General features: G+C 41.4%; 1 protein-coding gene across 2 annotated transcripts in view; it reads left to right on the top strand.

The window, feature by feature from the left end:
- The window catches only part of ripor3 (RIPOR family member 3), a 37608-nt gene extending 14966 nt beyond the window's left edge, over positions 1 to 22642 (top strand). For both annotated transcript variants that reach the window (XM_058631941.1, XM_058631942.1), the window contains 24 exons: positions 6689 to 6790; positions 8155 to 8307; positions 8793 to 8871; positions 9661 to 9684; positions 9788 to 9841; positions 9954 to 10103; positions 11620 to 11683; positions 11798 to 11841; positions 12410 to 12535; positions 13095 to 13240; positions 14726 to 14852; positions 15134 to 15273; positions 15514 to 15750; positions 15944 to 16022; positions 16168 to 16422; positions 16524 to 16669; positions 16757 to 16919; positions 17048 to 17177; positions 17279 to 17443; positions 17537 to 17701; positions 19067 to 19269; positions 19694 to 19777; positions 19885 to 19975; positions 20079 to 22642. In XM_058631941.1, coding sequence (XP_058487924.1) covers positions 6690 to 6790; positions 8155 to 8307; positions 8793 to 8871; positions 9661 to 9684; positions 9788 to 9841; positions 9954 to 10103; positions 11620 to 11683; positions 11798 to 11841; positions 12410 to 12535; positions 13095 to 13240; positions 14726 to 14852; positions 15134 to 15273; positions 15514 to 15750; positions 15944 to 16022; positions 16168 to 16422; positions 16524 to 16669; positions 16757 to 16919; positions 17048 to 17177; positions 17279 to 17443; positions 17537 to 17701; positions 19067 to 19269; positions 19694 to 19777; positions 19885 to 19975; positions 20079 to 20179 — 3027 coding nt within the window. In that variant the 5' untranslated portion in view covers position 6689 and the 3' untranslated portion in view covers positions 20180 to 22642. The remainder of the gene's footprint in view (positions 1 to 6688; positions 6791 to 8154; positions 8308 to 8792; positions 8872 to 9660; positions 9685 to 9787; positions 9842 to 9953; positions 10104 to 11619; positions 11684 to 11797; positions 11842 to 12409; positions 12536 to 13094; positions 13241 to 14725; positions 14853 to 15133; positions 15274 to 15513; positions 15751 to 15943; positions 16023 to 16167; positions 16423 to 16523; positions 16670 to 16756; positions 16920 to 17047; positions 17178 to 17278; positions 17444 to 17536; positions 17702 to 19066; positions 19270 to 19693; positions 19778 to 19884; positions 19976 to 20078) is intronic.
- The last annotated feature ends 17 nt before the right edge of the window (positions 22643 to 22659 follow it).

Genomic DNA, 22659 nt, shown 5'->3' with positions numbered 1-22659 from the left:
ACAGTAGAAGTTGTTGTTTTATAGAAGTTTTATTGTTTTCTTCACTATTTATCCAGGACCACAATCCTTCCCTCACCATGATAAAGTACCTTAAACTTGTCCAATTAAATATCATCACCATGCAGACGACACTGAGACCGACTCTGAGATACATGCACATGAACACAGGACTCTGCCACCACTAAAGCCATCCAACTGAACATAGCTTAGTGGATAAAAGTCTTTCATGTGGGACATGTTAACCACTTTTAGCAGCCCTCTGGTGGCCACATTAGCCCTAAGCAGGTAATTAATGCATTTTCGCCTTAGGCCAGTTCAGCTGAAATTACAATTACATTGGAAATACCTTTGGAAATTATGCTAAAAATAAACATGTTTATACTTACTTTTAACTAGGGACAAAAATCAAAAATCATTGGATCCGATATCAGACAGCTGAAAATGTAGAATACGATACAATCCAAAAATCCTATTTATCACATGCTTCACTATGCACAGTGCTGAATCATGTTTGGGCTGTTTATTTCTTCTTTTTGGGAGAGCAATATTTGTCACACAGTTGGATAATTATGTCTTTGAAACGACAAAGCACAAATGTGTTGTTAACAGCTTCATAGCATCGGCAGATACCCAAGTTTTTGATATCGGTATTGGACACAAACAAGTGGTATCGGAACATCTCTACCCTTAACCAGCAGTCAGAAATATCATATCATACACATATCAGCGATAAAACTGCATTACACATGCTGGACATTTTCTATTTTAGGAACACTAAGAGCAAGTCATGTGTATGAAAGCATGTGTGTGTGTGTGTGTGTGTGTGTGTGTTCAGCCAGAAGAACATAGTTCTTCACCCTGGAGGCCATTAGTCATCCTGTACCTCTGACTTCTCTTCAATAAAGAAGTTTATTAAGTTCAATCAGTCATGTTTTTTGGTAGTGAGCCAAAAAGTGATGACAGGGTGTCATATAAAATGTGACAAAATCATCGCAATGGCATTGATGATTGAACTGTAGCGGTGACAAAACTCCTCCTTTCTCACTCACTCTTCCTGTCTCTCAAGAGAATCTCTTTTATCCCATTATTTATGGTTAAATATCTCCACTGGTGCAAGAGTGTAGAGAAAAAAAAGAGTCTGTTTTCTGATCTTAATATGATAAAAGATATTTTCTGGATTTTGTTTATTTGGAATTTGTACAAAGTCCCAGTGGAGCACTTAAAGTAATTTAAAGCAGACTCTTAGAGATCACAGATGCTCTCTGAGCCACAGAGGGTGGGAAGATGAGAAGAGAGGAGAAAAAGAGAGAGGTGGGCGTGTAGAAGAAAAAGAAATGAGAAAAGAAGACATCAGACAACAAAAACGCATGTTTTTACTGTAGAGGAATGAGTAGATGGTTAAAAAGGAGTGAGCAAGATATTAGAAAAGTTTATTTAGATATTTGTTATTGTATTACTTCTCTGACTCAGAATTTCCTGACCCTGAGAGCAGAGGGTTCAGTGTATTTCATAAATAAAGCGTATTTGTACGGTGGCCCTGAAGTACAAATCACTTTAAATCAGTGTTAATATGAGTCAGATAAGTAAATAACAATAACAAATATATCTAAATAAACGTAAGTAATGGCTATTCTTCTATCACGTCAGAATTATCATTGCAGTTAGATCTGCATCGGCAAAGAAATTTGGTCAAATAATGATTTGTACTATAAGGACTCCCCACCAGAGTCCCAGACCCGGACCCAACCCTGGCCCCAGCTCTGGCACTATAGCCTTGACCACACCCTGTCAGCTGAGGGAAGTCACTGATCATTTTAGAATCAAGACCAAGCCAATATGAAAGTAGAACAAAGGATAATTACCCTGAGCTGAAGGAGAGTGATAGTGGGTGTTTGTGTTAGCTCTTGTATTTGTTACCCTTTAACAACTTCTCTGACCAACTCTGTCAGGACCTGTTGTCCTCATGGGGACCAGGTTCTCATCAGAACCTCATTTCTGGTAAAGGAATTGGTGAAGTTTAGGGCTAAGATTTATATTGTGGTTAAGTTTGGGAATGAAGTTTAGGTTAGGCCGTCCAAAGGAATGGAAGTAAATGTGGTGTCCTAATGTGTGTGTGTGTGGGGGTCTGGTCACAATGCTGTTAACATGCACCAGACCCTCACGAGATGCCTGCACTGTATCTGTAGTGGCAAATGCACACACACACACACACACACACGTGTTTGTGCAGCTATCCTTCTAAGGACTCTGCACTGACTTCCATTTACTTGGACAGCCTCAACAGTGTTATCTCTAACCTTAATCATAACCACTTTATTCCTATAACCTCAACCTAACCACAATTCACATCTTATCTTTAACCATGGCCTCAGTAAAGCAGGTTCTGCTTCATTAGGATGAGGTTTTGGTTCCCATGAGGACTACTGGTCCTGAGAATGTCAGTGTTTATGCCAGAAATCTGTGTACACATGCACACATCACCTTCTCACCACTTGGGACCCCATAAATCACTTACAGGTCAAGGCCTGTAGACACCCCTCGAAGCACTATGAACACACACACGTGTGCAGAACACCCCCCACATTCTTCCTCACACGAGGAATGTACCTCCCTTGTCTCACTTTGAGTCACATTCCAGCTGATATTTATTTTTTTTTTTGTCCTGTACATCAGTAAAAACGTGCGTTTAGCTCATTAATGTGTTATTTACTTAATATCGGATTCCACATGTCCTCACTCCAGCGGTTCTCCAGTCATTTTCAGTCAGCAGCAAATAGATTTCCAACCGAAAAAGCTCCAGCAGATGTACTCAGTGACCTGCACGCCGACGCCAGGCGACCAACAGCTTATTAATCGTCAGTGGAATCAGTCAATCTGAATGAAAATGGCAGGAATGCATCATCGCATTTCATTTCTTTCTAGGCATCCCAAAATGTGTAACAAAATAGGAAATATGTTAAGTAATGTCAAAGACTCTGTCTGCATTCACATATTCGTTCTTTTTCCTACAGTCTCTGTGCAAACGGTGAAGATGGGAATCACCACAACTCACAACCTCAGCTGTACGCGTGCGTGTGTGCGTGCGTGTGTGCGCGCGTGTGTGTTTAAACAGTTCATTTACAGAAGCAGAGGGTGTGTCTGAATTTTAAACATTGTTGAACGGAATGTGGGACATGCTTTATGAACAGATGTTCGGGATCAGTCTGGTGCTTGATTCTTCGTCTGACTTGTAAATTGACTTTTTGTTGCATCCACAACATACGATCCATGATGTTTCTTCCTGTCATCGGCTTGTCTCTGCTCTTCCATGGCGACGTGTTTGAGAGGAGATCGCGAAGTGTGATACAGGGGCATTTCAAGAGACTTTGGGGTCCCCGGGCAAATGGGACCCACAGGGTCCGACATCGAACTACACCAAAGCAAACCAGAGGAATTGTTCCTTTGTACTTTTTATGTTCCATGGATTGTTATGAGATTCTGTGGTATGATAAATACCTCTATATCACAACATTGTGATTTTAGCTCTAAAGTGTCACTTCTTCCTCTCATCACCCCATCGAAAACACAGCTGAGTGACATGTCTGTGAAGGTTTTCACTCATTCCGGTCATAGTCATCTTGTCATCTGAGTTAACATGAAGACATTGAACATCCATCCAGAAGAGACTTCTCCAGTTCTGTTCTGCTTTGCTTCCCTGTTGCGACACCTGTGTGAACAGGGCAAACAACAAATGCCATGACTGACTGAAGCATAGCTGAAGCTCCTTGCAGGTGACCTTTGCTCTGACATGTGCAGACAAGACATGTTGAGACGGACGTTATCGTGACATCACTTACATGAGAGTGAGCATGTATCAGTCTTCACATTGCTCGTTACAGCTGGTCAATGAGGCGTTCAGCTATAACTATGAACTATGTCCTGACGCTCGCAGCTGATCCTTCTCATGTTTTGCATTTCTTAAAGCTTCAGACATGGCATTTGCTTTATTTACAGTTCACATTCAAAAAATAACTCAAATAAGACAAACTTCTCGAACCTCCATGAAACATGTGTTCATTTACTTTCCACTACAATTGACAGTTCATTTGGCAGCTCTGGAGCAAACATGCTCTCTTAGTTATCTCTTATCACACCGGGTTTCTCCATCCCCATATGTTATGTGCAGTTGCATGGCAACAGTGTTGGTTTTGGGATCAGGACCACAGTGTATTGTGGGACTCCAAATGAGTTATTTCTGGCAGCACATTATGCCCACACTGGATGACCCCTGTTTCAGCCTAAGTGCTCTTCAGCAAGACAATAAATCCAAACCACTGGATGAAACCTTTTTTTTCTCATTGAATTAAGCAGGTGTTTAATGAGGACTCATTTCAAAGAAAACAGCTGCATGCACATACAAACACAGGTAAAGATATCTGTGTCAATTCTCAGTGATCCATCATTCAGTAGCAACTGGATTGAAGTTGAGGGTACAGTGAGTTAAGGAGAGTAAATGTTTACCTGTGTTTGAATCCTGTACATGATGGGATTTATTCAATCGAAATACCCACTCACTTCCTCACTGTTTGGCCTTTCTTTTACAGAGTAATAACATAGTATAACTTATGCAGTTTCCAGAATGCAGTTTTATCTGACACACCAATATTTTATGCAGATAAAAACCTTTAGACACTTTTAATCACATATGTGACAGATCATCTGGAAGTCTTTTGGACATTAATGTAATCTGTGGTATTATGTTTTCATCATGTCCGTCCATCTGTTCCATTCTGGGGAAAGCATATCGCAGCATCCCTTAAAGTCATGTGACTACTGAACTGTTTATTTTTATTTTGGTGGCTAAATGTCAGGGTCCGGTCAGGATCTCTGTGACCTCTCAAACACATTAAGAATTAATGCACTATCTATACTAAAATTTCAGACTTCTGGTCATTATTCAGAGCCGTAACCCAGAAACAGAGAGCACACTGTGGTCATATTTCCTGCAACTACACTGGTCAGTGGAGGCGTGCAGCTGCAAGGAAAGAATTGTCGTTGTTTTGAGATTTCAGATGTTAGAGGGAACCAGCATCATCTGATGTGAACAAGACATCCACCCACCCATTCATTATTCACCCATTATCCATCCATCCATCTTTTATCTATGCCACCTTTGGGATTTTGCACTGTGGACTGCTTTTCACAGTCACACCCATTCATATACATATTCATACATCACAGAGCCAAAAACCCTCCCGTATAGGAAGACGACCCGGTCCACTTCCTGAGCCACAGCCACTCTCACAGCCACCCTCTGAAAGCCAGAGCGCCCAGAGAAAACCCACACAAACATGAAATAACCCCACACAGAGAAGCCCATGTTAAACCACCATGTGAACTGAGAGCCATCTCAGACTTACTGTCTGTAATTGTGCTTTTAAAAAAAAAGTTAAAATGTTGGATTTTCCTGTAAATAACAAATATGTGACACAGGAGACAAGCCACACTTGTGTCTTCTGAAGGGTTTACATTGTCGAGGTGATTATGATCATCATAGAAATGCTCTGCACCTTCAACACTGGATTCTCAGTCGAAACTTTCTCCACCATCTGTTCTGCACAGGCTTCACAGTCGTACTGTAAATGTAAAACTGCCCTCCATCTGTATACTAATGTGTGCACATGTGTGTGTGTGTGTGTGTGTTAAGATGCGCCTCTTTTTTAATGTGTCCCAGAGTTTCCTGTTTTTGGACTGTCTGACAGTAAGGGTGGTCTTGTTGATGTGAACGCTAACATGTGTGTGTGTGAAACAGAACTGAAGATAAACAAGAAGGTGAAAATAGACAACAAAGATGGTGATACACGCGATAACAAGAAGGCATGAAGAAAACGTATTGCACATGTGGACATGTTTTGGCCTCAGCAGTGATTCTTGTCCAATCAAATACCAAATTAAGAGTAAACAGTTGGCCTGAGCAGAGACATGCCTGCGTGTCCTGACTGAACTGTTTTCCCTGTTGACCCAGACCAGGATCTTTCTGTAACCTTAAACAAGCCATGAGAGTCTAAACAGAAACGTGAAACAGCTGAAGTCGCTGTTTAACTACACACTCATGTGTAGACAACCAGATGTGTCTATATGATGCTTTCTGTACACTACACGTTAACTCTATGTCAGGGGTGTCAAACTCAAATGACCTGGGGGCTAATGAGCATCTAGTCTGGTCAAGCGGGGGCCGACATAGAGGAAAAAAAGTGTAAAAAACAACTATTTAGTAGCCGGTGGTCAATATAAGATATTTATTATGATATTAGACAGAATTGCAAAGTAAAATTGCTTGTTTTGATATAAAATGATTCGAAATAAAAACATATTTATGATGCACAAAGACAGAGAATTAAATTGAAAATTTAGCAAATAATGACGAGGATAACTGTGATTAAAACAGCTTAAATGTATGCAATGATTACAACCGAATGTCTTATTACTATTATAAAAAATATTGCCGGCAAATACATTTAGTCTTATATTCTGTCTCTATTCCATCACCTCGCACAGTGGTTGGCGGGCCGCATGTAATTGATTGGAGGGCCACATGTGGCCCCCGGGCCACCAGTTTATCACATGTGATAAACACATCTGACACATGACACATCTCTCTCTCTCTCTCTCTCTCTCTCTCTCTCTCTCTCTCCCTGTCTCTCGGCAGTATGTCAGTGAAGCTGCGATTTGACTCTCCCTCAGATGGAGGTTTGGTCCACAGGAGCCGCTCCTTCACAGGGTTCAGCTCTCTGAACGGACAGCGACGACGGTGAGTGACACCCTGTTACAGCAAATGAGAATGTCAATTTCTTCAGATCTTGTGTGTACTGAAATCAGACTGTAAATGACCTATATGTACGTTTCAGTTGGAGGAAAACCTATAGATGTGTCACAATACATCTGGAATTAGTGAAGTGTGAATTAAGGACAAGCTGGTGACATGAAAACTTGAACTGTGGTCTTTCCTACAACATTGAAAGCCCCCAGAACTGACACTAAAAACTCTTCTGCTTAGCAAGAACCAAAGGCCAATGCCAAAGTTTGTTTGAGAAAATGATTCCCAGCGGAGTTTGGAATAAAACTTCCTTGTCAGGATGAAAAAGAGCCTCTGGGAAATGACAGTTAGAAACACATCCTCATGTTTTTCATTTTGTGAAACCACGAACGAAATAAGATTCCACTCTTTTATTGTCTCATTAGATTTAAGACATTGGCACCTAAACCATCTTTTGTCACATGATGGGAAATCTCTTCAGCCAGAGATGAGCCCGTAGCACACCGCAAACTTCAACATGTGAATAAAAGAGAGAGAAAAGAAGAGAGGGAGAACAAAAATGCCATTAAAAGCAAGACAGTTGGAATGCACTTCCTATGTGTTTCTCTCTCTGCTATCACACACACACACAGGCTATTCATTCCCACTCCCATTATTCTTCATCATGCAGAGTTGATTGATGGTAGCATGACAAGATCCAGCTGTAAACATGCTGAAAACATGCCACAGACACACACAGGTCTGCGCAGCTATTCTTCTTAGGACACTGCGTCGACTTCCACTCATTGGGACAACCCAAACAAACCATTTTCCCAAGCAAGTTCATGCTCGACCCTAACCTCAACCTTAGCCCTAAACTTAACCAGTTCCTCAGGAAATGAGGTTCTGCCTCATTGGGACCAGGTTTTGGTCTCTATGAGGAAGACTGGTGCTGACTCCGACAAGGTCAGTGTGCTGCATATGCCAGAAATGGTGCTAAAGAGGTAACAAATACAAGTATAGCACACACATATGGACAATTGTCACACACACAAAAACACTTTACCAACTGAGTCCATAATTACAGACAGCACCCTTTAAATCTAAAGCTGTATGTGAGGAATTTGGACAATAAAGCACTGTTTTTGTGTTTAAATGATGTGCAGTTATATAGTGTTTCTCTGATCTAACTTTTATCCGTTTTACATTCCTAAAGAAGGAGCGTACTACAGACGACCATAATGTACATATTATACATGTTTAAATAGAGTATTATGGAGATACATATACACGTATATATCCAGCTGACACGTCTACAACACGTGTGGTTCATATCCTCATAATGAACTGTGTGTGTGTGTCTCTCGCTCTGTTTACAGGACGTCCTCCATGCGAAACTCTCTCCGCTCCAAAGCCTCCACAGGAGGTAAATCTAGGATGCACCTGTCTCCCATCCGAGGGGGTGGAGGCATCTGGTCTCTGCAGCCTGAGCAAGTCGAGAGGGTTTTCCAGGCGCTACGCAAGGGACTCAAGTATGTATTGTACGCCAGAGGGAATTCACATACTTCTATAACTACTGCTCTGGTTTACTTAAGTGTCACCAACTCAAATACACAACAGCTGGAGTTTTTGTGTTGTTTAATTTGCAAACTTGTACAGAGAGAGAATGAGGAATAATGTGTGATAGTAGCGTGTCCCATGAATCAGAAACATATGACATATCCAGCTGGATTCACCAGTTAGGTGGTGGAAGAAGATGCCCCCAATCAAACAGTAACTGCAGCTGTCGAGGAAATTTAGTGCAGGTGAAGACATCGTGAGTCATGTCGAAGGATTTTAACATTACACTGCTTTACCGAGAAATACAGAGTGGTGTGGAGCTGATAGACTTAATCAGCATTAAGTCATTTGACAACGGTTTTAATGAAATGGATAACTGTTTATTTTTTTTAAAGTTACACACTACAGCTTTTTAAATGAAATTTCATTGTGGTGTGATGATGATGATGCTGCACAGGGACTATCTGGAGGGTCACCAGGCAGAAATGGACTTCCTGTGGTCACAGCAGAGAGAGACCAAGAGAAACTCCAGACTGGTGAGGAGGAGGAGGAGAGAGTGAATGTGTTTAAAATAGATGTTTATGTATGTATGACAAAGCTTTGGGGGGTTTGTTGTTTGGTTTGGTTTGATGCCTCGATGCTCAAGAGCTGTGGTATGTTTTCCTTTTCATTCTTGCGTGTGACATGAGATGTCGCAGGAACGTCTCCTTTTTGTCACAAATGACTGCTCGCATCAAAGGGCGTTCAGGCTTTAAAGGGCAAAGGTCAAAGTGTGCGGTTTCGGGCCACAGCTCAAGCATTCCATAAAAGAATCACCACAAAGTTTCTTAGTGGATTAAAAGGATGAAGTATGAACATGTTTCACATTTGGTCAGACACTAGCGAAAGTTATCCAGTGAACTGTGGTGACAATGACAGTATACAGTCTTTAAATAAATAATAAATAAATAAATAGATGAAATACAAAATGGTAGGCTTGCTAAAGAATGAACACATGGAGCGACAAAAGGCAATTACTTCACCCGAGGAATTGGTGTTTCATCAGCTGCCATGAGCGATGCCAGCCACACACATGCCCTGCAAGAGGAGGAGGAGACGGCAGAGCGAAAACAAGCGCACACACAAAGAGCGAGCAGCAGAAATAATATGAAGTCAATACTCTTGATTAAATTCATTTTGAGTCTTGACGATATACAGATTTATCTGCAAGTAAAATGTCGCTTGACTATTTTGGCAGTCACAAAAAAAACCACAAGGCTGTAATGGAAGTTTAGTGATGATATTAACTGATGATGATGATGATGATGATGATTTCTCTGTTTCAGGCTTTTCTCTATGATCTGGAAAAGGTAATTACTTTCTAATTTTATTCCTTTCTTTTGACATTTATTTCTAAATGTGAATATATAACATAATGTATGAATATCTACATCTTTTGTTTTTTTTTCACAGGAGATCAGAGCACTGGAGAGATATATACGACGGCTGGAATTTCAGATCAGCAAGGTAAGGTCTGGAGTTGGGGGTTAACGGTCACAGATTCTTCACTTATTTAATCATTGATCGTTGATGCCGACCCACTGACTGAGTCAGTCGTCTCTGTGTCTCGTCCCTGCAGGTGGATGAGCTGTACGAGACCTACTGTATCCAGCGGAGGTTGTGTCAGGGAGCGGTCAACATGAAGAGAGCCTTCTCTCTGTCCCCGTCCACCAGAGCGTCCAGAGAGAGTCTTCTGGAACTCAACCGCAACCACAGACACAGTCTGCAGGTAGATTCACTTCTCGGGGGGGTTGGTTAACTAAACACTGCAAAATCTTCTTCAGTTCTTCTTCTTGTGAAAGAAAACACATCTGTATTATCTTAGTGTTGCTGAGCCTGTGGCTCTTTTTAAGAAAATTGTAAAATCTCATTATTGGGTCCATAATCACTGGGAAACAATAAGTGGAGCAATAAAACACAAGTGACATGTTTTGAAGGGCTGTTTAATATTAATTCAACAAATCAAGCGCTGAGTCAGTGAAATTGTTCTGACAGTGAAATGAAATATGTGGACAAATTCTTCAAAAGTACATGTTTGTCCCTGCGTCTTGAGGACAAAATCCTGTCAATAAAGTTGTCAGGTGATGATAAAAAAATAAAATAAAGTTGATCATAAAAAAAAAGTGGTTCTTCAATAAACACGTGCAATCATTCCATTTGCGGCACACAGAATGACTGACTTCTGTACATAAAATAAAATGTGTGATTTCACAGCATGTGGACCACAGTCTTCACAACAGGCTGAAGCAGAGACAACAGCGAGAAGAGCAAGTCTCAAACATGCACACGTCTACTGCAATCAGGGACTTCCAGTGTTTTATGGGTGGAGATTTGATGAGAGCGCCAGCAGCTGGGGTGGGGTAACTGCAAACAATTAATGGCACAAATGTTTGATTTGTTTCTGTGTCGTGTAGCAGATAAAAAACAATGAAAAAAAAAGAGTGACATCATAAAAACTAAATGCCATCTATGGTGTGGATAGCACATTGTGCTGCAGCTGCTAACACTTCTAGCAGACAATAATTACAACGGATGCTTAACTGATGATAAATAGCTGCTGTGTGAGAATCCGCTCGTCCGTGGGGAAAAAAAAAAAAGAAGGTTCTGTCAAAGCCGACGAAACCAAACTATTTCATCGCCACAGACTCTGAGAGACTCTGAGCTGTCGGAGATAATCAGTCAATAAAAAGGATCGGTCGCTGAAACATACTCAGAAGTGGCCTCTGCTCATCCATCATCCCCACAGAGCAGAAGACCCACACTCGCCTCAAACTCTTCCAATGCTGCCAAACGAAATAATGTGTTGTATGAGTGTTGGCCCCACAGTCATGTTTCTGTTTGCAGCCACAGAGTGAGGATTATTTAGAGACAGTTGAAGACTCATTCATACCCCTGTCTCTCTCTGTATGTCTGTGTGTGTGTGTGTGTGTCATACAGCAGTTATTTTCATGCTCACACCTTTATTGTTTAAATTTATTATCACCTTCACACTGGACTCCTAACTTACTTCTTCCTTTCACATTGTCATAAGGTTTTCTCATACAGTTTTACATTAGTACAGATAAATGCATTTTAAACAACCAAACTGGTTTAACAATTTGTGGTCAAATACCATGTGAATAAAACAAAATGTCCTCCTGTATTCATGTTCAGTACATGATCACTGTGGACAGAAAGTATGAAAAGGCAGGTCACCTAAAGATTTATCTAAAACCCCCCTTTAAACTCATCTCTCCTCTCTGCAGGACATGTCTGTGATGGAGGGAGAGCTAGAAATCCTCCTTGGAGAGCTACACATCAAAATGAAAGGTACACACACACACACACACACACACACACACACACACACACACGGTCCTAGCATTACAAGTAATTAGTCACACGTTATTTTCCAAATATTGAACATGTGTTTTTAACTTGCAGGTCTGATCGGCTTCGCTCGCCTCTGCCCTGGAGACCAGTACGAGGTCGGTGTTTCTATTTAAAGACACTTTTGTCAGATCCCCCCCCCCCCCACAAAAAAAATGTATTGTTTATGTAACGTGACTGAAAACAGAGGCAGTGATTAAAACCTTGAATTTGTTTTCAGCACTGATGAGAACTGACGACATGGGAATAAGTTGTTCCTCATTTCTTTTGGCAAACAGACAAATAACCCTCGTATAAATCCCCTCAAGACAAATTCCAATGGTGTAGTTGTTGATTAGCACCAACATGATGAAGCAAAATCACAACATGTGTTTCCACCACCTCTGAAGGAGCAGCGTGTAAGAATCTGTAACAAATGAAGGACTCCTCCGGTCCTCCTCCGGTTCTCCTCCCCCTTTTTTCTCTCAGATCAGGGAACAACGGTGGCTTTTGCTTACCAGAAAGTATGTCACTCTTCTGTGTTTACAAAGTAGGCAAAGTCATCGCTTAAAGTACATTTAAAAAGGCTTAACCTAACGTGACAGACTACAAATAAAACATTTTACACACTGGGCAGAGGTGTAATTATACAAAGGGGCCTATGATCATATGATGTCACTTGACCAGGTGGTTGTGCGGCTGGGCCGCCAGCGATGGAGGATCAGGGGGAGGATTGAGTCAGACGACAAGCAGTCCTGGGAGGAAGAGGAGATGGTCTTCCTCCCTCACATACATCACAACTTTGAGATCAAGGTCAGGAGGCACACACACACACACACACACACGTTTGCGCTTCATTCATTGATATAATGCATTCCTTAACCCCTTAACCTAAACTTTAGCCTAAACCTAACCTAAACCCAATTATAACCCGAAACTTCAAAACCCCCAAAAAGCCCTTTAAAGATGTGAGGACCAACCAAAATGTCCATTAATGTCTGCTGACACTAACAGACATAAGGCTTTCCCAAAATTTAACCATTACAATGTAAACCTAGTTCTTGATGCCTACTCTGTAACATGCACTTGTTTTTCATAATGTGCTTGTAAATTTAATCTGGATTCCTTTTTATATGTTTTCTGATTGTGTTTTAACTGTGTAAAATCTCAATGGGATTAAATAAAGAGAGTTAAATTTAAACTGAAATTTTACAGTTCATCAAGAAGATATAATAAGTGATAATGTTCATTTCAATTCATAACGATATTAAGTATTTTGAGTATTTAAATCATTTTACACCTTTAATTTGCTATCTCTATACAAGACATATTTGCTGTATGTGTTTCTCGTTCATCAAACTCTTCCTTTCAGGTGACAGAAGCCAAGGGTTTGGGCTGGTTGCTGGTTGGCATGGTGACGTGTGCAAGCGTGGACTTCTTCGTGGCGAGGCCGCAGCTGATGTTGGTGGACATCACAGAGCTGGGAACCATCAAACTGCAGCTGGAAGTCACCTGGAAGTAAGGAAGCACAGGTCTCACACACACACACACTCACACACACACACACACAGACTCTCTATACACAGGCCTTGACGTGAACCTAACCAGTGAGGTCATGGCTACAAAGAACTCCATGAGGTGAAGCACAGAGGCAGGGTTTCATGGGGGAGTTGATGAGGTGGTGAGGAGAGGAATCAGATTTGACTTGAATGACGTGACCGTGGACCAAAGAAAACAAATTTGTGGTGTGAGAACATCTGCTCCGGATTTCTGCTTTGACCTCAGATGCTCAGCCCCTCATCAATCTGTCCAGGATTAGGGTTCGGTCCCACTGCCTATGCAGATATCATGTTAAACGTTGGTGCAACATAACTGCTGCTCCTATTAGCTGTTCTATACCAAGCAGCTGCATGTACATAGTCCATGTCAGGTTCACATTCCATGTGTGCGGTGTATCTGTGTTTGGAATGTCCAGCTTTTCATTCACATGTCAGCTGATAGGAGCTTCTAGGAGGAGTCAGCGTGGTGGTTCTTTTTGACCAAAATTGACTGTAAAATGATCTTTCACCACAGTTTTAGCATCTACGTCAGTCGCACATGTCACAAACACACCCTCTCCTGTTTTATTGTGAAATATTTGTAGGATTGTAATTAAAAGTGTGTTATTTCCATGCTCATTCGGTGTGGCGGGCTCTAGCGAGAAAAGGGGCGGTCATCGAAAAATGTTAGTCTTTAGAGAAGACGTGACAGTGAGTGATCTATGCTGAAATAAAGAGACCCACAATAAAACACAATATCCTTTCTTTCCCAATGTTTTTTCTCAATAATTTTAGCCTTTTTTTGTGTCAGATGTGTGACTGTGCCACATGTTCTCAGCAGTAAAACAACAAAAGACAACAGAAAACGATGTGTTGAATTAGATTTAGCTTCACATTCAGCTGTCCTCCAAAATCCTGGTGTTTTCTCAACACTCTGCCTCCTTTGTGCCTCTAATCTGAGCCACATGTCGCTCAGCAACTGATTGACTGCAGAGTGTACATCTCACTCACACACACACACGTGTTTGTATAGAATATACACACACACACACACATACACACTGCCATGTCTTTGCATCATGGCACAGATCACATTTCTAGTTTTAGAGAAACCAGGTGGAGGAGAATTATGGATTCTCCTCAGAGAGACGGAAAACTGTCACACACTCACAAGGACAAAACAAAAGACTCGACTGCAAAATGAATAGGATAGAAAACATCTTTGCCAGGGGGATTCTATGCACTGTCACTTCAGTTTTTCCCTGTTTTGCAGAAAGAGGAGATGGAAGGAAGGAAGTGTAAAGTTCAGACTTAGGAAAAAAGAGAAATATCAAACAAATGTCAGGTCCCCCAGTTTACCCAGTGATGTTTATTTGGTTGCAGTAAAAATAAATATACAGGTACATATACCAGGTGTAGCCCCCTCGTGAAATATGATATATATGATATGCATATTCATCTACAGTCCGTTTGACAACGCTGAGAAGATGAGGCCGCTGTCTGTGAGCAAGCTGTCAGTGTCCAGCAGAAAGAGTTCAGTTTACAGCTGGACGGCGCCGAGCACCCCCTCCTTCACTGAGAAGTACTTTGTAGTAAGTATGCGCACGCACACGCACACACAGAGAAAATTTGTGCTCATGTGCCTACCATAATTTATGATAAAATATTATTCACAGTATATTTAAAAAAAAAAACACACATACATTTACAGAAAAGGACATTAAGAAATTGACTTATTTGCTTCAAATGTGGAACAAGATTTCTGCGTCTATTATTTCAGCTTTTTACAGATGTCATTCCAATCTTATTGTAATAATAGGATTATACAGTTTTTTTTTTATGTGGTGTCATCATTCTCTTCCTTGTTCTGCAGTCGATGGTGCGTGAGCTGCAGGGTCAGGAAGGTTCACTCCCGTCCCTTGCGTCTAAAAGCCGTCATAACAGAGGAGACGTGTCTCTGCTCAGCTACCTGTCCAACCCCCTCTACAGCACTAACAGCCCCTACAACCCGAGGTATACATGTTTGCATTTTTGTGTTTCTCCCTCATCAACTTTGATCATCCTTTGACCCCTCAGATTAATCCTGGGACCACATGCATGGCCCTGACCTCAGTATAAAATGTTTTGACCCTTGCATCCAGTATTAGAAGAGAGAAAATTCACTAGTCACTGGATTAGCAATCAGATTATGTGCATATGTGTGTGTGCCGCTGTGATTATGTGCTTCATATGGAAATGCATTTGTCCACACAGTCTCACGCGGGCGCACAGCTTCCCATTCAGCCCCAGTCCAGGCCTCAGTCTGGGTGGAAGTCAGACTCAGCTCTTCCTCAGGGAGGAAGGATCCATGAAGGAAAGAGGGAGAAGGAGAAGGATGGATGAGAAGGAAGAGAAGGAAGAGAAGGAAGAGAAGGAGGAAGAATGGGACGAGTTAGAGACTGCCTCTACACCAGCAGAGAGGAAGATCGGATCGTTGCCAGCCCTGCTGAGGTGACAGTGAACTCATAAACCATGTTTGCACTCACATTTTTCACATGTTAACACTTGAAGAATTCTGTTAACGTTCTGTTCAAAATTGAGGTTTTCACCTTTTTTTTAAAAAATATATCATCTGCCTTCTGAACTATCTGACTTCCATGTTTTGAGAATATAGATAATAGTGATGTATTTTTTGGTGACACAGGTCCAACACTCCTGACATCCTCAAAAAGAACAAAGCTGGAGAACCAAATGCTGAGGCACAAAGAGAAGCTCTGGTGCAGGTAAAGAAAAAAGCCTTGAAAGCTCCTCTATATCATACATACACTTAGGTCAGTAGAAGTCAGTCACTTTTAGATCTTGCATGTTTTTAAAAGCATCCAAACACTCTTCTTCATTTCAAACGCACTTTTCCCATGTGTATTCCAGGACTCCCCCGACTGTCAGTTATATTCTTCCCCGGCCTCGCCCACCAAGACTCCAGCTGCTGCTCCATCCCCAACCACAGCGGATGCCCCTACATCGGGGAGGTCAGGTGTGAGCAGTGCACAGCGCAGGGCGCAGGCCCTCAGGTTGGGCGCTCTGATCACCGAGCTGGAGAAGACCTTACAGAACCAGGATCTGTCTGAGAAGGAGCTGAGAACCCTGGACCACCAGATACTGCACCTGGCAACCATACTGAAGGTACACATGTATATTTATACATACATATGTATATATATGTATATCTATATCAAGTAAGTTATTTGATCTTTTATCGTTATCGTTGATGTTTTCTCCCCCAGAACAACCTGTCCCTGCTGAAAAGCTCATCATCAGAGGAGACACTGGCTGTCGAGGAAGTCCTGGGCAGCTTTGACTTTCTGTCAAATGACTTTAACGCAGATGATGACACTTCCTGTTTGGGCAGCCTCCGACTTAAAGATAATGGGTGAGTTTTTTTCAGATATAAAGGAATCAACCAGCACTGACATTGAAAAACAACTCAACATCTCTGCTTTGTATTTCTGTCCGTCAGCATCACCACTTTCCAGCGGAACACTCGGAACCTCGGCCTCCTCTCCCGGGACAACCAATCAGCTTCTGAGGAAGAATTGGTCATCACCCCTCTGACCTCTGGGAACTGGGGTCTTGATCAAGCTCTGGAGACTCACCTGGATATTTGCCTCATCCTGCTACAGGTACAAGGCGTCCACAAGCCTTATTCACACATTAAGGTTTATTTGTGATCTTATTGAGAATATGATCTACATTATACCTCACTGTAGAAAAACACCCTCCAAATGCATATTCTGCTGTTTCTTCTCAGATGATAAAAACGACCGACTTCAGTTCCTCGAGGAGAGACGTGCTGGACGAGATGTCTCTTCAAGCCGACGTCCTGGACAGAGTCAGCTGTCTGCTGCTAGAGAAGAATGACAACATATCTGCTTGTGACGGTTGGTGGAAAATCAGTTTATCTCACTCTGAGGAAATGAAATAAGAGGTTTGGTTGAGTGAAACTGGAAAAAAAAGGATTGCTGCCTTCATCTTTCCCCAGTCCTTCCTGACGCCCAGAGAACGAGGGATGTTCTGCTGTTCTGGGAGGATTGTGTGAACGACAGCAGCTCTTTTTTCTATTGTGACCCCAGCGCCTTCACTGGGACGCTGAAGAAACGCTACACGCACAAGGTGAAAGCCAAGGAGCCCGGGCAATCTGAAAAAGGTAGACAAAGCGCCTCGTCCCTGAGATATTTTCCTCACGCATGCTGATCAAACACTGCACCACCATAAAAACCTCCCTCTCCCTCCTCCGCAGTGTTCGATCAGCTCCTGCAGCAGGTGCAGGCGACCTGTCGGATGGTACCCCCTCCTCGGCCTGTCTGCAGCACAGACAGAGTCACGCTCTTCCAGCTGTCTGTGTATCTGAAGCGTTGGAGCATCGAGGAGCTGGGAGAGCACATCTCCCGACTCTCCAAAGAAGGTATTCAAAACACAACCACTTATAGGCATTGTTTTAAACGGTCACTTGTTTGAGAGGAAAACACAGTGCTTGACTAAAAACACACTTTCTTTTATCCTTTACATTACTGTGACATCATCAGCATGTTTGCATTTTGTATGGAGAAAGTGCCACAAACACATCAACTAAATTTCCTTCAGATTCCACAACAACTGACAATAGACAAAATTAGCTCCCTCCGGTATCACACATGACAAGTGTCAGTTTCATACACAAGTGTATGTGCCGTGTATTTGTTTGTGTACTGGAGGAATGTTATGCTGCAGCAGTTCTCCTAGGGAATCCTTAGAGTCTGAGAACGTTCCAGAAATTCCAGCATATTAAAAGGAATCTGGACCATCTGTCAGTGGTGCTGCCAGATGGTCACACCATGTGTGTGTGTTCTTGGATTTGTGGCTTTGTGAGGACCAACAATCATATAAACCATACAGAGTGAGGACATTTTGGAAAAGTGAGTACATTTTGGCGGGCCCTTGCATCTTTAAAGGGCTTTTTCAGTTAAGTTTAAGGTTAAGGTTAGGGTTAGGCATTAGCTGGTTTGTTGTTAAAGTTCGGTGTACTGCATTGTCTCTCTTGATACAGTATGACCACATTAAAAAAGATTTTTCCCTCGTTCCTGCAAAATTTCGTTATATCCTCATAATGACAATAAAAATTCTTGATTCTTGATTCTTTCCTTCCCTCTGTCTACCTCCTCACCCTTCCCTTCCTTTCCTTCTTCGTGTGGCCTCAGTCTGCTTATTCATTCTGCTTTATGGTGCAGCACTTGTACAACAAAGAAAAAAAAAAAAAAAGGTTTTGGCTCCCTCTTCCATCAGGGACCAATCAGCTCTCAAATAAGTCTTGTTTTAACTACACTTAAAATACAAGGCAGGTGGAGTTTAACAGCTTAACATAAACTTTTATACGTGGTGGATTCTCACAAGATAACATAAACTTGGCAGTGTGTCCCATGCACCATCCACCACAATCACAGCAGTCGGTCCTCTCTGGAGTTAACAAGCTACTGAATATATAGGGAGAGCATGATTACAAAGCAGCCTCACCTGTGACTCCTCACACCTGCACTCCCTCATGCAGCTGAGTGCAGGCCACGCCCACCTGCACAATTACATACAAATACATTACAAAACGGAATAACCTCCAGGTTCTAGGAAGTCTGAATAAAGATGTGCATGAATTAGAAGAGTAAATGTTTTACCAATACCAACAATACTCAAAGTGCACAAAAACCTTGAATGGACCTGCAGTTCTGATAAAGATCATGTGACGTGATTGAGAGCGAGATTGTTTTTCGGCAATAAACAAGTCACTGCTGTGTTTCAGAATACATCCAGTTGGCCCTTAGGAGCTCCAAACGGAAAAGAGCTTTAAATAAACTGAGGGGGCGGAGTGTTGCAGAGCTCCTCCCACTCAAGTGCACGCTGCAGACCCTGGCCGACCTGCAGGTCGACTCCAACCACAAAGTGTGCAAAGCCGCTGCCACCTGTCTCTCCAGAGCTGCAGGATGCAAGGCCTTTAGGAGCAAGGTACGCGGACATGGATGCATGGCTACAGCTGGATTATACAGTTCTTCTACTCATAACGACCACGAAAAGTGTTTTAAATGACGAGTCATATTCATACAGCAGCCATCGATATTTAGTATTTTGCCCAAGGTCACCTAGACATTCATTGCCAGAACCCCTGACCTTTGGGCACTGATTAGTGTAAAAAAACATTGTGTTCACACCTGAACTTAAAGATGCCCACATGTGATCTGATCTCACTCAAGATAGATGTTAATACCAGGACTGAGCATGGTATAAACCACAGGGAATTAAATACATTAAATCTCATTCTTAATGGAAAATATGCATTATATCTATTTCATACAGTCACATTTGAAATAGAACTTATAGGAACAGCTTCTCTATAATGACACATGGTCTCTGTGTTCACCTTCTTCCACAGGCGTTGGTTTACTACACTGAGAGTTTAAAAAGCACTGACACCCAAATCCAACAAGGCACCTGTCTGGCTTTGAAATGCCTCAGGGTGAGCGACAGACATCACATTCAGAAATAAAGTTGCTTCTCAAAATGTGGTGAATTATCAGTAATTGTGTGTGTATGTGTGTGTGTGTGTGTGTGTGTGTGCACCAGGCGACAGAGAGTGTGGACCACATAGCGGATTTGTGGCGATCAATGGATGAAGAACTATGCAGCACTGCCAGAGAGACCATCCTGTCCTTTGGTACAAACATGGATTTCTCTACATCTAGCTGCTCAATCACTAGAATTTTTGTGTTTGTTTTGTTGTTTTTTTTTACTACATTTTTCTTCTTGTTCATCTGCAGGTAAGAAGGGCTTCCTGGCCTTCCAGAGGATGGACCAGCTGTACACTGAGATGCAAGAGGAGGCTTACCGGAACCAAGAGACTGAGATTACCATTCTATAGGAAACAAGCCTCGAACTAAAATAAAATCTAGAATTTCAATGAGCCTGAGTGCCGTGCCAGTGAAAAGGTATCTCACTTTTCAGAAGATTGAATTTTTGTAAAAACCTGTGCTTTGATAACTTTGACAAATGATGAGCAAAAGAAGATCCAATCCAATGATGGCGGCTTTTTCATTTCCTCATGGATTCTATGCACCAAATCTTCAATTTTCTTGACCCTGTGATCAGAGAAGGTCCTTTACTATGTGGATTTTTTGTATTATAGCACTTTTAGTTATTTAACCAGAGAAGAGACCATGTGCAGCTTTGAATATTTTTGTTGGGATTAGCGTTCAACAACCTATGACCTTTTCCAGTGAAACTACTGGTTTTATTGGAAAGTGAAGGACACCACAATACATCCTTAGGAAGCCAAATAAATCTTCAATAACCACTGAAACCATGACGGATGTGTTTAATGTATTTAACCCACGACATTGAACGGTGTCAAAGAAATATTGAATGAACAACTGCGGCCCATAGTCAATCAGCATTTAAGAGGTTTCTTCTTTTCTTAACGGGAAGAACAGTTTGACATATTATATGAAAGTGCTGCCCTCTGCTGTCTGTCCAGGTTACCTGCAGTTTGGGAATGACCGGACGTGGGAATGCTTTTTGCTCGCCACAGAATAGATTTAGCTGTGGTTTGACTGACCTGAGACCCTTTCCTACTGGGTATTTAAAGACTGTTTGTGAGGTTAAAGAAATGGCATGGGAAGAAGATGTTAGTTTGCATTTTGTATTTTGCAAGAAAAGAGAAATATTTGGTTTACAGAGTCAAGTGAGGTCAAGTCTACGATTGTGTTTTTATAAGTGTGTTGTTGTGGGGTTATTTTTACAAGAAATGCAGTTTAGATATTAATATTAATGTGCTCAAATCTCATCATGTGTGTTATTAAAATGAAGCAGTATAGAATCCGAATATGAAAAAGAAATGGGATTGAAAGTGTGAGAAGATTCACCATCTTTGCATTGATCATTAATAACTGCGTTTTAATGAATGTAAAATGAAATGCTGAGGACAGCACTGTAGGAAAAAAACAAATGCCTACTTATTTTTTCGGTTTCCTTAGTGCTGTTTTCAAAATGCATGGATGGAAAAAAGACAAAAGATGAAGAGAAGAAAGTCAAAAGTGGAATAAGTAAAGTCGGGAAGGAGGCAAAACCATTGAAAGAAACGAGACTAACGCAGTGATGCTCCCAGCTCTGCATGGCTGTACTCTGAAATGCTAACATGGATGTTTCCCATAAAGTCTGAGCAAAATGTCAATGTAAATCAAACATGTCACTTAAAAGCACAACAATGAACCTCATAGTGGGTGATTTCAGGAAGTCGGGTGGTTTCATCCTCCAGGTTCGTCAGCACAAACCTTCACTGACGACCATCCATCACCTGTTCTGAAAATGTGGAGGACAGAATTTGATGATCACTGTGTGGCCAAAAAGCTTTGAGAGTTTCCATCAAATTTAAGATGTTTATCTGTCACAAATAATTGACATGACTGTTAAAAACCTGTTTACAGAAACCTAGGAAAGTGTTCAGTTAGTAACACAACAGCAGAAGAAGTCAACAGTGGGGAAAAGACGTGTGGTTGTTCATTATCTTCTATCACCATTCGCAGGAGATGATTAACTCTTTATATTTAAATTTAGACTTTAAAACTGTCTTTTTGAAATCAGGAAATCAAAGAAATCTGTGGAGACCTGGGACTCACCTCTGATAAATCCATGACTTCAGGAAGAATCATTTCGGACTTCCATCCACTTTTCACACCTAACTGTGGATTCAATAACTGAAATGTATATTGTAAGTAGCTGTACAGTGTATTGCTTACTGGTATGTGCACACGTTGAGAGCATTTCTTGCAGAAGCAGCTTTTAATTTTTATGAAATAAAAGGATATATAGTAGTACAATCGTACGTATAGTTTGACTCTGTCACCATTAGAAACAGTATCTCTCCTACAACTGTTGTTGTAATTAACTGAGTATCAAGGACATCAGAAATGTGTTAACTCATTTTACTTCTGCCCTTTTTCCCCCCCTGAATCTTGAAATACAAATTGCGTCAGTGAAGATTTGTTAGGCAGCTAGAGGCCGAGAACGTCTGGATTTCAAATAAAAGTGCATTGGATATAAAATACAATAAAATTGGTGTCATAGCAAGATTTAATCAATGTTTCATATTAGTGGAGTGAAACAATATGTATTTTATAAGTGTTCTAAAGTAAGTTTTTAAGGTATATTTCCATCTTATGACACTCTATATCACAGAAATGTCATACTTTGTTCTGCAGGACATTTATCCGCCATTTTAAATGATCTGTAAAATATTATAAAATGCTGAAGTATTTAGATTAGACTTCTCAACGCTACTTATTACAATCCAGCCACAAAATGTGCAAATATCAATATGACTGTCACTGCACATATAGCATATTT

This window comes from Solea solea, chromosome 6 (genome assembly GCF_958295425.1).
Source record: "Solea solea chromosome 6, fSolSol10.1, whole genome shotgun sequence".
Lineage (NCBI taxonomy): Eukaryota > Metazoa > Chordata > Actinopteri > Pleuronectiformes > Soleidae > Solea > Solea solea.
The sequence above is the reverse complement of the archived record's forward strand: the minus strand, read 5'-3'. Positions and strand labels throughout refer to the sequence as shown.